Genomic DNA, 13,827 nt, shown 5'->3' with positions numbered 1-13,827 from the left:
GGTGGGGGGGTGGGTCTGGGAGTAGAGACAACGAGGAAGCCAAGCAGATGCCAGGGCAATTAAAGCGACCGGGGAATGTGACGAATGCGGTCAATCTGTCAAACCACCCCTGAAGTCACAATATTACCTCCAAGATATACTGTGGTGCCTGCAGGGCCTTTACAAAGATAAGATGAGGAGAGGAGAAGGCCTGGGTGGGTAGGAGGTTCGGGGTGGGGCGAGGGGTTGTGGAGAGGGGAGGGAAAGAGAGGAGAGGAGAGGAGGGGAAGGGTCTCTGCCACCGCTCGCTGTCCTTTTTCCACCCCCAGCACCTCCACAACCAGCATATCACCCACTCTATCTCCCTCCTGCATACTCTAACACTCCCTGTAATTGTCCTTTTCCCCTTCCATTTTCCTTTCAACTCCTCCTCTTCTTCTTTTCCATCTCCTCCTTCTGTCACTACTCTGCTCTTTATCCTTCAATCCCCCTCCCCCCCTTTACCTCCTCCTCCTCTTCGACTTTCCAACACATACCTTTTCCTTTCTCCCTCTGAGTCCCGGTGGAAGTGTAAACACCTTGGACAAACTGAGGTTAGAGGCGGAGGAGAGAGACAGAGGAGTTTTATAAATGCGAGGCCGTGTGGAGGAGGTGACCACGGCTGTCCAGGTTCACGGCTCCCGGCCTCAACCGACAACAAGGAGAGCCACTGAGGAGCTATAATAACACAAGTGAAAACATCCTTCTCATTATGTCTTGCAGGAGCCGTCTGGTGTTCCTCTGAAGGGGGAGACTGCGAAGGTTGCTAAATAAGGTTTGTCTGAGGACACGCAGAAGGTGAAAACGAAAACCTCTCCAGAGGGGAGAAAAGAGAAGAATGAGACTCGTATAGTCGACGGCAGCTAAGGTTACCTATTTGGCAAGAAAACACATGTCAAATGACTGTATATACTCACCTAAGGTACCACAGGGTTTGTTCTTGTAGGTGCAGATGTCATACCTGAGGAGAGGCAAGAAAAGGGAAAGAACAATAATAGTTAAATTGACTCGACTTCTTCCGCTGGCTCTTTGTCGCTCCATTCTTTCCATATTTAATCACACAGATACAATCTCAACATTTAGCATAACAATAGCTTATCGTGAAGTTTCTGAGAACACCTGGTTCGCTCCTACATCTGTCAGCGAAATGTCATCCAGGTCTAACACGCAGAATCAGAATAAGAGTGAAAGGCTTCGGTCCCTCGTGTTAACCCCCCTGTAACGCACATACAGGTAATCCAATAGAGCGAAGGGAGGGGAGGCCTGAACACTCTTGAGCCCCAATTCTTTAAGAACACATCATACATTTCAAATAAATGATCCAATCATTCCTAAAGCTTTTAATCTATTAAAACCAAGGGCACAGCAAATTTAATTTCACTCTCCTTCCCCTCACTCACTCCCTCCCTTTCTTTCTTTCATTTCTCCATAAACTCCTCTTCCTTTGCTTCTTCTCCCTCTCTGCTCTCTCTCCCTCCTCCCCCAGTGGAGCAGCTCCAAACCAGTGAGGTACAATCGTGACCTCGTTCAGGACGTCTATTTGTTTTGATGTTTTTTTTTTTTTTTCCACAATTTCCATCAGTGTCTTTATTTAGAACGTGACAGGCCGCATTCCAAACAAGGCAAAACGCTCCCCGACGCACAGACAGACAAACAAGCCGCAGAGGTCACTTTTATGACGATGAGTAGGGAGACGAGGAAGGTGAATCATCTGAATGGAAAAGGTTTTGTGTGTCCCGCTGCCCATGAAGGCCTCAGTCCCTATATTTCTTAAATAATAACTGTATTCATTTCTGAGTGTTTGGATGAATTACAAAGTTGGGATTGGTTTGATGTGTGTAATGAGGAACCTGAGATGCACCAGAGGGAGGCACATAGCGGCCCGTGGCCATCTAGCAGAAATATTTTTCCCTGACGAGTAAATGTACAGTCAGTTACATCTCTAGTCTGGTAGTGAGATACACACTCATACATGAGTCATTTTTTCCCAAATGAGTATTAATATAAGTTGCTCTAACTCTGTAATTAAAGAGGCTATTTGTCATTTTTCTCTTCTGCCAAACACTGGCTCGTACTGGGAGCGGGTGGTAGTGATTGTTGCTTGGCAAGAGCTTCGGCCTTTGTTGTGTTTACGAGACAAGAAGTCATCATACGCCCTCTGAGCAGTGCTACGTCTTCAGGGCAGATTGGAGGCCACAGTGACTCGCTATCGGAAAGTGGCGAGACAGGCCGGGGATAGCTGGTTAGTGTGCTAACTTCAAAAGAAGAAAAGACGTGATAGAGAAAAGAGTTAACATTGGTGTTGTCTTCCACCTCTGGAGACAGCTGTTGGTGAGTAGAGGAAAGTTTGATGCTGAACTCGCAACGTGTCTCCTAGACTGGTAAATAAACAGCTGTAAATGCTAACGTTGGCTATGTAGCAATGGCAAAACTTACAAATAGTTCCTTTAATGGGGAAAATGACATTAACTGTTGGATATAGCCCTAAAACAAATAGTTTTATAGATAAATTCTTTATTCTTACAAAGATAAAAATAAATAAACAAATAAAACATTTTAAAGGCATATGTGCCTTTGGTTTCACCCTGCCTGTAAAACACTGGCTTAATGTTTTGTGTTTTTGCATGAAAAACAACTTATGTCATTAAAATATTCATAGTTTCAGCTCTTCTTTGATCGAGAAACCAAAGACACAACGCTCCAAAAGAATGAATTAAATAAATGTCCTCTGAGATGGTGCTTGTGCTGCAATCATCAGCCATCTTTAAATCATACTGAACCTTTTCAGGCGCATTCCACCATCACGAGGAATGTCTGACTGCTCCTCCAGACATGGTGGTTAATAAGAGCTTCCTGGTGTCTACCATCAGCTATTTATACAATCTCCAATGTTAGCATCTCTGAGCTCAGCTGGTGCGCCCTCCCCACAGCTTATTATCTCATTATCTCTCGCCTACGCTTTGCCTCGGTTTAACTATTCACCAATACTATATTTACTCAAAACCATATGGAAGTGACTCGAAGCACTGAGGTTAATTATGGGCTTGGCTACCAATCAGCAACAGAAAGCAACAGCAGTGTTGATGTGCGCCACCTACAGGCAGTAAAGCTTCTACGAAATTCATGCCAGTGTCACCTGCAGGCAATGAGGAAAACTGCAGTATAACAAGACAAAATGAAATTTTGACTTGATCTATAGATGAAGTGTCATGAAATCAATACACTTACTGCAATTCATCCTTAGGGCGACCTGAATGTGTGCACCAAATGTCATGGCAATCCTATCAATAGCTGTAAACAACAAATGTGAAACTCATGTTGGCGCTACAAGAAAAGTCAAGGGATCCACATAAGTTATTAGGACTCATTGTCTAGTGACCACAGATCTCTGCACAAAATTTCATGGTTATGTATCCAATAGTTGTTGAGATATTTCAACATGGACCAAAGTGGTTTATACCGTTAGCATGGTTAAAAAAATGGAATAGGAATTGAATGAGTTGCACAGAGTTTAGCTATTGCGAATCGCTAATATTGTATTAACATTTAATTACTTGGTAGAGCTGCACAAAACATCGCAGCTCAACTGTTGTTGGTTTTACCGTTTTTTGCACTAGCATGCATTAGCACATTTACTGTATGGTTCAGCCTCGCTGCTCTCATCTATCAAGTTGCAGCTTTTCATAGCAAACCAGCTATGACAAACCACTACCTCGCTAGCTACCTTATCACCTAGTTAGCTGCTATCTTGCGAAGAAAGTGGAACAAGTAGCAAACTAAAGCTTTGTTGGAGACCAAAGCAGAGCCAAAAGCAACAGAGTTAATACTAAGTTTACTTCTGTAAGATCTCCATTGGGATGATGTTGTAAAGTTTCTGCTAGTAGCTACATTAGCCATAACCACTTTACCATAGGTGGCAACACTGATGTGTCTACATCTGCTGCTATTGCCTTCTTCTGCTGATAGGTGGTGCAGGTTGGCTTGTGCAGACCTGGTCTGAAAATTACCATGCAGCTACTCTTTGTGGAGTAAAAGGCTCCTAAATATGACTGAGTATGTTTGTGAGTCACCAGCCAGTTCCAAGAGGTGTTTGGCATCTTAAAACAATGAGAATAGGAACATATTGATCACATCCTAGAGAGGAAATTGAAATAATTACAGCCTCAGAGACAAATCCCAAGACGCTACTAAGCAGTCTTTGGTACTGGTACTTACGGAGTGAAGCTAAAACCAAAAATATAAAAACAGGACCCAAAGGAGCTGCAGACCATCACCTGACGGACAACCCAGAGAGTCCAAAATCTTGGCTTTCGCCCATGTCAATCACAGAACACCATCCTCTCTCTAGACAAAACCAATGGGGGGAATATGCTTCAGTTGTGAGGCTATGTGGCCAAAACATCCTGGCAACAATGAAGCCTATTCCAGGTAATGACAGAGGTTTTACTGTTTTAAGGTAACACCCTTGAAATAAATTGCAGTGTGACAGGTACAGCACATTTTATTTTCAGAACTAAGGTCTTTATTCCCATCAGCTTTAACGGGTACAGGTTAAGTGTGTGCCGAAGAACTGGACATTGCTGTAGCTGCTGGCTACCTCTATTAGAAAACACACACACACACACACACATACACACACACATCTACAGTGTGAAGCTGAACCGTGACCGAACAGCCTCTGTGAGCCAACAGCACAGAAAATAACCTGCAACCTATTTGCTCAAAATGAGAAAATTAGCACTATTTACAACAAAAGTAGCAACTGCAAAGAACAACTCTCACTCTTTGAAGTACACGAATCCGTGCCGAAATATTAGGAAAATGTGGTCCACACCCAGCACACTTACCGAGTGATTAGGACAGCATTGTCGTGATGAGCCATCCCATTTTCAGGAATACTGTTGCCATCACTGTGATGAGACAAGATGGACTTCTGCCACTTACAGAAACTGTCCAGAGACTTGTCAGCATGATGGTTAATCTCCAGGTTTGGCTGCAGAAAGACAACACAACACACATGCAATAGGGTGCAACAGTATGAATAGTAAAACAAAACCACATGACAAAACACAATACAGCTTCTTTTAGTGCATGAAAACATCGTATCGTATCAGTTAATGTGTCATTTCGTCACATTGTACCGCGTTGTGTTGTTATTGGGCTGTATCGTGTATCGTGTCCCATAATGTCGTATTGTGTTTTATTGTATCATTCAGTGTTGGGATGTATCATTTTGTATCATATCAAACTGTCTTGTGTCGAATCGTGTCGTGTCGATCAGATTGTATTATATTGTGTTGTGTCATATACTGTCGTCTTGTTAGCGTGTTGTTATCGCATCATATGTATCGTATTGTTATGTCATGTTGTATTGTATCATATCATATGTTGTGTTGCTTTGTATCGTAACATATTATAGCATTTTACAACTTCTCATGACGTGTCGTGTCATATCGTACCGCTTGGTATAGTTTCGTGTCGTATCGTGTGATATTGTACTTTATCGTATCATATCGTATCGTATCGCATCATATTGTATACTATACGCTACAGTACCAAACAACTTGAAAAGATCCATTTTCATGATGAATACATGTGGACTAATTGAAAGCAATTGTAATAATGCTTAAACAGTACATTTCTACCTACGCAAAAGTTATCAAAGTATGTGCCATGAGGATTGTCACGTAGCTCAGTGCTATGATTAAGTGCACACAGCGTCCCTAGTTCAATTACAGCCAGACACCTTTGCTGCACGTCACAACCCTCCCTCGCCACTCACTTCCTGTCTGTCTCAACTGTCTTCTATCCAATAAAGGCAAAAAGAGAAAAAAAAAAAAAGTTACACTGTCATGAAACTGCTAACCACTGAGCCACAGCGGCCGACAGAGTAAAACAATTATCCGGATGAATTATATGGAGGAGGATTGTACTGGGATCAGTGGGAGGTTGGAGAACAAGTTTCTGGAACAGCTACATGTTTTTTGTATTTGATTTAAGCGTAGCGCAGTTCTGGTAAAAGGTAAAGCCGTTTATAGCAGAAGGAGTTAGGAGAGTCAAAGGAGGAGAGGAAATACTGTATTTTAAGAGAAGCTAAAACAAAAAGCAGGAGAAGGGGAAAGAGGAGCAGCAGGAAAAGAAGGACGGTTGGGGAAGTTGTAGTGGAGTCTGCAAAATGCATCTACTTCTATGAATGTAATAGGTTCAATTATAGCAGACCGTTACGTTTCCAGCTGATGATGCAGTGCTGAACTCAGCTTACCCACTGATTGATTACAGCACAATACTGAACAGCTCAACCGCCCGTCAGTGATTCACTTTCACCATAAAATATTTTCTAACTATTTTCTGATCAGTTAATCCGAATCCATGGCAATTAGACTAGTACTTCCTTCCTTTTGGATCAAAGTGTGGCTCTATTTAACATGAAACCTTCTTTCTTTCTTTCTTTCTTTTTTTTTTTTTTGGACCTGATGCTACATAAAGAGCCGCTATGACCCCTTTAGAAAAAAGCAGATGCTAGGGAGACACTCTGTTTCTCCCATCACACATACATACACATGTACAGTGCATGTAAAAATCCTCAATCGAGGCTCCCTGAGGGAAGATGCCTGAGCACATCTTTCATCTGAAGTGGTGGCCATATGGTGAATAGTCTCTCCTCTCTCTCCCCTTCAGCCACGGCAATCACATAAAATACTGCAGCCCACTCACGCCAAGCGTATCAGTTATACACTCACTACAGGTGAGGGTGCAGACACTATATAGGGCTCATGGTAATATTGAATGGACAGATTAGAGTTAGTGAAATGAATTTTTTTTTTAAACAAACAAACAGAGATTTTTTTTCTCACCTGATCTTCAGTCAGAACAATCAGCCGGGTCACAATAATGTTCACAACATTTCCTAGACTGGCATCACGGTAAAGTTTGGCAACCTGACCTCCAGAAAAGAAGAAAAGACACAAAGTCAGACAAATTGTGTCCATATGCCATAACATCTCACCTTCCTTCATTAAATACTTTCCTGTAAAACCTCCTAGAGCTTTCGAATATTATCATTTTAATAATTATTTAAAGAAAAAATGCCAAATATTTGTTAGTTCCTGCCTTTAAAATGTGAGTATTTGATGCATTTCTTTGTTGTACATGACACCACACTGAATAGTCTTGGGTTTTGGATTGTTTAGGACGTTGTTGGAAATTGTAACCGGCATCTTTCACTGTTTTCTGACATTTTCTGGACAAAAGAATCAACTGATAAAACAAAGAAATAATCGGCAGCTCTAAACATTACAACACATATCCACCAACTAAACTGGAAACAATTAAAACTGTATGTTCAACTGTGCGGTAGGTAACGACAACATGACCAAAAATTAGGATCAAACTTACAATATTCATTACAGACAAGATGTAGTGCTCAATGTCTTTGCGTCCATGGTAACCGACCATCATTTTGTCAGCGACCACGAGCGTCTCCACGAAGCGCTCGGTGCTGACGGAGCGTCTCTGTCTGTGGGTGCTGTTGGACCGCTCGCTGTCGTTCTGGGGGGCAGGGGACGAGTGGACAGGTGGAGGTGTGCTAAACTGGCAAGGTGCACTGCTTTTAATGAGGTCTGTGAACGACAGGGAGACAACTGCGGGTTGTAGTGAAATGTGAAATAACAATCAATCAAACTTATGATGCATTATCTACGTGAGAGAGCTGGTTTGTGAATGGTAGATGCACGTAGGGAATCTGCCCCTTTGAACCTTGCGGCTAAAGCCTTTGCTTTATGACCCAGATGCTCTGGGAAAAAGCTATAAGATGATACATGTTAGGGCATGCTAGCTTCCTGGCGATGACAGCCTTTGCTGTTTCTTATAAGACCTTGGCCCAAATACCTAAATATCCACCTGGTTCTTTTTCCAATTCGTCATATCTCAGGGGCCAGAGTGTTTGGGGGCACTGAGTTGTCTAAATTTTAAAATCTGAACATGATTGCTGGTTCTATAAATAGGATTTGTGCTTCAATAAAAGTCAGAGCCAAGTTCTCTTTATGCACTGAAGGGCCTTTTATGAAAGCTGGAGCGAGACTTTCTCTTACAGGTTGAAAGGTGTCCAGGCCAGGAGCAACTATAGCACACAAGAGGCCCGGTCATGTCTACCAGAACCTGGGCCTAGAACCAAACCAGCACTTCCTCTAACCTGCTATGTATAGTTATTCCTTTACGTCAGTTCCACCCACACAGAGTCCAACCCAGATGGAGGTTCACCAACCTGAAATGCCACAGCTGAACTCCTGGCTATGCTCTTGCGGTGAGGGAATGGCAGACATTTTATAAATAACATGTTGCTGTGCTTCTTCCAGGTTCCATTCACTGGAGGTGGTGGAGGATATGTTCTTTAATGGCTCTATTAAATACTGTTCTTCCTCTGTTGTTATAACACCATGCTTGTCAGGGAAGGAAAAAAAAAAAAAAATCAGTGAAAGAAACAGGTTACAAACACAAGCAAACATCAATACTGAATGCAAAAACCTTAAGAAAATGCAAGAAAAACTTACAGTGCATGTTCTGTATTTCTTATTTCACTCTATTAAAGGGGTACCTCAACTATTTTACACATAAAGTTCAGTTGAGTTGTTACTGTGAGTTCAGACAGATTGAGACGCAAACAAACGACCTGATTGCATCAGAAGTGAACAGAGAGCCGAAGTGAAAAATCCAGCTTTGGAACAGAGCATTTCTCAACACTTTGTCATTTGACTTGCTTCATATGTTTATTCATATGTATGATATTGTTGCTTATTTAATATTTTATGTTTTTAGCGACTTGACAGAAGAGACGAGAAGATGAGGGCGTCGAGGGGTCGCCGTTAGTTTATCATCGTTAGTAACTGCTGTACTGAAGCTAATTTATCGAATATTAAAAGTAAATTCCAACAACACGCTTCAAAACAGAGGCTAGACAAGAAAAAAATTGCACAGATCCAGCTTAATAAATCTGCTTCATGAACATACAGAGATGAGGGGAAGAAGGAAAGAGACTGAACCAGAGTTTCTAGTGAGTTTCTTAGAGCAGTCAGAGGCTGAGATGAGCTGAGCATCTAGCTAGCAACAGTCAGTGTTCGCTAGCTAGCGTACAGCTAACATCTGCGCAGTTGGTACTTGGGCTGTTTGGGGAGAAGAAACACAAATGGTCAAATTTGCGCAAATAATCCAAGGCAAAAATTGTCTTTGCTTTCTGTCTGAACACACCGTCAACAGTTGTAAAGTTTCTTATGTGGCTCTACAGAAGTTTTTTGAGTCTGAAAACATAAGCTAACCCTGATGACGTCATCCAGGTTAGCTTAGCGTGGGCCAAGAGGCTTTACATTTTTACAGCAAGCTGACAATTTAAACTGGTGGTGTTTGACATACATATGTATTTGCCTGGCAGGGAAAGTCTTGAGTTGCATTATGGGAAATGTAGGATTCAGTGTTTTTAGAGTTTGACTGATACTTGGGACTAAAAGTCACAATATCTCAGGCTGTGACCATTTTTTTTTTTTAACTTATTTTGTCTGTTGCAATCATTTATTAGTCACTAGTGTGCAGTCAAACCCCAAATAATCAATATTACAGTCACACCAACATTAAAACATCATTCACTGCCCTCCAGTGCCAATAGAGAGGAGTCCTTTAAAGTGAGTTTGTGGAAAACACTGGTTTGACTCTGTAAAACCCACAATGACAGCAATTAACCACACATCACACTAGCAAACAGAAACATCCTCGATTTATGGTTTTAATAGTGTGTGATGTCAAGATCTCAAACTGCACAGACAGCTGATTACATTAAAGTACAGACACATTTTTGTCCATTTTTGGTGCTGTTAGAAAAAAGGGCAAACACTAATTCAATTTATGATACTCGGCGCAGGTCTTGCCAACACATTTGGCTAGATGTTTTCTCCACATGACTCCATTTGCCAATAAGAAGCAGGGCCTTTTTTTTCTCCCTTCTTTAGAGTTAGTCTGAAGCAAGGAGGGATAACAGCTATTAAAATTTCTTCCAATTCCTTGATTAGCGAAAGAGAAGCTGGACAGTCGCACAGTCTGTGGATAAAAGCCTGAGGACTAAAAGCTTAGACAGGATAATTAGATGCCTTGTTACCGCTGTTCGGTTTTGTTTTTGAACAGAGCACTCCGAAATGGGGTAATATCTACGAGTTAGACACATTATTTTACAGATCACAAAAAGGATCAACCAGATAAATGTGGTCTGCACTGAGGCTTTGAAAATTCATGGATAAAGTGTGATATCTAATGCACAACTGGAAAGAAAAGTCCCCCCACGATGCTCAGCGCTGACAGATCACTACGATGATGTGATACATGAGCATCACCTCACTACAAGCTGCCTGCTCAGACTCAGTGTGCCAAATGGAAAGAGGCCAAGATTGTTTTAAGCAAACTACAATTGGCTTAATCCTGAAAGACTGGCTGACATGAGAGCAGCACAAGTCAGGTATATGTACTGTCGTTAGTATCTGAAGGGAAGGAGTGTGAACTCTATGTGGCTCGAGGGGCAGTTCGAGTGTGGGCTGGTCACTGGTAATAATTAAAATGCCACTTTGTACTCACCAGGCCTTTGCAGTTGCTGAGCGCCACTCTGGTCGTACTGTGCTGATTTTGCAAGAATCCAACATAGTGACAGTTATCTACCATGTTATGACGCCACTCCAGCCCTTCTTTGCCCCAATACTCCACTGTAAAATGTTTCGACACCAGGTGGGGGTTGAGTGTCAGGTTTAAGTGAAAGTGCTTTCCGTAAGCTGACAGTCTGTAGAACAGCCGGGACTCTGGAGGGTCCGGGTCCAACGCGGGCACCGGCCCCATTATGGGGTCCACCGCCCCCCGTCTCCGTCGGCCCGGCCGGTGGTGCTTCACAGTGTAGCTCAGGAACTCTCCGTTCTCGTCCACCCGCACCGGGACAGTCAACTGGTAGTGCTGCAGGTAGGACAGGAACTCCTCTTTTACGGGAGAAAGAAAAGGAGAAGAGTGGAGAAGAGAAGATGTTGTGACAATGAACATAGCGTTACAATAATCTCCCTGTCCGAACTGTCTACATCATACCTTGAGAGTTGTGCGAAAGTCTGTTGACGCTTTGAAATTCAGAAGCAGCCATCACCACCAGGCTCAGTGTCCAAGTCAGCGTCTTCCACAAAATTTCCATAATTCAGGGAAAGATGTGACATGGGGTGGGGGTAGAGGGTGCTACAAACGGGTTAAAAGCACACGGTCGGTCCGATGCCACACCATAACAAGTCCATGGTTTGTCTCCTTCGCTGAAATGTTCTCGTCGTGCTCGAAAGCTCATCCGGGGTCTCAGATTTCTCCTGTAGGCGAGAACTTCCACATCCCACTGGCCTCTGAATTCATGTCAGCAGCTCGTAGAAAACACCGTAATCCATCAGACGCACAGTCACTCTCAGGTGTAACTCCAAACAGGAAGCTCTATATTGGGAACTTGTCTTGACCGATCCATCTGCATTCCTGTGGAGGAAATCAATCAGAGGTTAAATGACCCTTTATCTCTAGGAATTATCACTTACTCAGATTGCTGCCTGTTGTAGGGCTGAAACGATCAGTCAATTAATCGGCAATCAATGTGTGATTAACTCGCAACTATTCTAATATTATATTGATCATTTCTGTAATTTTTTAAGCACATACTGAAAGTTCACTGTTTCCAGCTTCTCAAATGTCAAGATTTGCTGCAGGCGGTCGCTCTGACAAAACAAGCAATTTGAAGATGTCACCTTAAGGTCTGACAGGCAGTTTCCACTGTTATCTGAAACTTTATGGACCAAATGTTTGATGGATTAATCCACAAAGAACTGGTGGATCAATCAGTAATGAAAATCAGGGATACACAACTAATGTTAAAGTAGTCCAACATGATATCTTGGAGTTGCGTCTTTTATCTGACCAACGCTCAAAAACCCAAACATGTTCAATTTACAAAGAAATAAACCAACAAGCAGCAAATCTGCACATTTATGAAGCTGGAACCTGAAAAACGTTGAAAGTTTTTGCCTGAAAAACGACAGAAACAATCAATCTGTTGGTCGATTAGTCAAATACTCCATTAATCATTGCAGCTTTAATGAAAAATAAACATTGCCTGCAGCTCTAGCTTGTGGTAAACGAATGACAATCTCCCACAGAGTTCATTATCTTTGAGTGGGACTCCCTCTCTCAACACATCATTTAATTGAACACGTTATTTGACACTTGAAGAGTAAACTGCCAGGAGCAGCACTGACTTTGGTTACATTTCCGCCAAGTGCCACTTCCTTATTAATTAAATCTCAGTCTGCAGGAGATGACAGTTTAATGACTAATGGCCTTAAAGTGCAGTGCGATAAAAACACATAAATAAAGAAAGAAAAGAAAACGACCACATTAGAAGGAAATGTATAAGTCTGAACAGCGCCAACGGGGCTGACTGGTCGACATGATATAATTTCTGCAGGTTGTGGTTTTACTCACTGACGCGCTTCACGGCAGCATGTGCAAACTAGACCACTATAAACAAACGTCAGCGGGTCCAAGTGATAGCGGGATGATGCCCAATGAAAAGTGTCCAAACACGGATGACAGCCTTTGGAAACCGGGATTTGTGTACGTGCATGTGTGTGTGTGTGAATGTGTGTGTGTGTGTGTGTGTCTTGAGCTGTAGAGCTGCAGCGGTCCAGACAGACAGACAGCTACCTACTTGGCCACTCTGACCCAGACAGTTGGCAGCCGGCCCGTTGTGCATTACACCGGTACCTCAAATACAACCTCCACGGAGCGTCTGCACGTCAAAATAAACCGTGGGTTTTGTTGCAAAAGGTGTGAGCCCTGCTCTGTCAAGAAGTTTTGTTAGTTTGCTGGGAGCAGCGCGGACTGCAGACCTGTAACGGTGCAAAACTTGACACCCTGCAAATGTAGAAACTGTGCGTAAATGTGCGCAAAACGACTCTTTTTTTCCACCTCTGTCTGAACTGTCGGTGCCAAAGTTGAACTGGCTAAATGCTGGTCTGTAAACAGTGTCCGCTTCACTAAGAGGATTTAAACGCTCACACGAATCTGCTCCCGACAAAAGCAAGACCGAAAGACATAGAGTCCTATTCTCAACAGACGGGGAAGTGTTAACAGGAGATATTTACCATGCTCATCTTCATTGTCAGCTCCGGTCCAAGTGTGCAGGGAGAGCTCGGGACAAAGGGCTGTGAAGTTCCGCACGCGAACCTCCTCAGCTCTCCTCTTTTCATCTCCTTTTGGACTCTGCCATCCTCTGAAACTGCAGTGAGATTCTCCCCTTCAGACCAAGCAGCAGTATCTCGGACCAGACACTGTCACACACACACACACACACACACACACACACACACACACACACACACAAAAGTCAGCCTTTTCAAATTCTTGGATTTCCTCCAGCAGCAGAAGGATCTATTTCCAGCCTATCAGTCGTCTTTATAATCTAGACGTTGTGTTCTTGCTGCTGCTGCTGCTGCTGCTGCTGCTGCTGGTGCTGGTGCTGGTGCTGGTGCTGGTGCTGGTGCTGGTATGGTGGTGGTGGTGGTGGTGGTGGCTCAGAGTGGCTTAAAAAGTTAGATGAGGTTGTAGAGGGTGATCTGCCACCTCACAAACCGCCACAGCAGACTTGCCTAGGAGAAAAGAGCATGCAAACACCAGCAAAAAAAGTTGGCCTGGAGCTGCTCCTCCTCACTACATTGCAGAAACCGGGTATGTCCCAGTCTCGGACAGCTTCAAATTGGCAGCTTTTTC

At 43.0% G+C, this 13,827-nt stretch overlaps 1 protein-coding gene across 1 annotated transcript in view; it reads right to left on the bottom strand.

Moving 5' to 3' along the window:
• The window catches only part of adamts6 (ADAM metallopeptidase with thrombospondin type 1 motif, 6), a 62,002-nt gene extending 48,238 nt beyond the window's left edge, over positions 1–13,764 (bottom strand). The window contains exons 1-8 of the mRNA XM_023422247.2: positions 13,203–13,764; positions 11,122–11,541; positions 10,630–11,018; positions 8,282–8,456; positions 7,414–7,637; positions 6,873–6,956; positions 4,866–5,011; positions 936–979 (exon numbers count right to left, since the gene is read on the bottom strand). Of these exons, the coding sequence (XP_023278015.1) occupies positions 936–979; positions 4,866–5,011; positions 6,873–6,956; positions 7,414–7,637; positions 8,282–8,456; positions 10,630–11,018; positions 11,122–11,221 (1,162 nt within the window). The 5' untranslated portion in view covers positions 11,222–11,541; positions 13,203–13,764. The remainder of the gene's footprint in view (positions 1–935; positions 980–4,865; positions 5,012–6,872; positions 6,957–7,413; positions 7,638–8,281; positions 8,457–10,629; positions 11,019–11,121; positions 11,542–13,202) is intronic.
• Between the last annotated feature and the right edge of the window lie 63 nt (positions 13,765–13,827).

This window comes from Seriola lalandi, unplaced genomic scaffold (genome assembly GCF_002814215.2).
Source record: "Seriola lalandi dorsalis isolate HSWRI2012SDOR001 ecotype SW California unplaced genomic scaffold, Sedor1 jcf7180002054680, whole genome shotgun sequence".
NCBI classification, from domain to species: Eukaryota; Metazoa; Chordata; class Actinopteri; order Carangiformes; family Carangidae; genus Seriola; species Seriola lalandi.
This window is presented reverse-complemented; position numbering and strand designations above follow the sequence as displayed.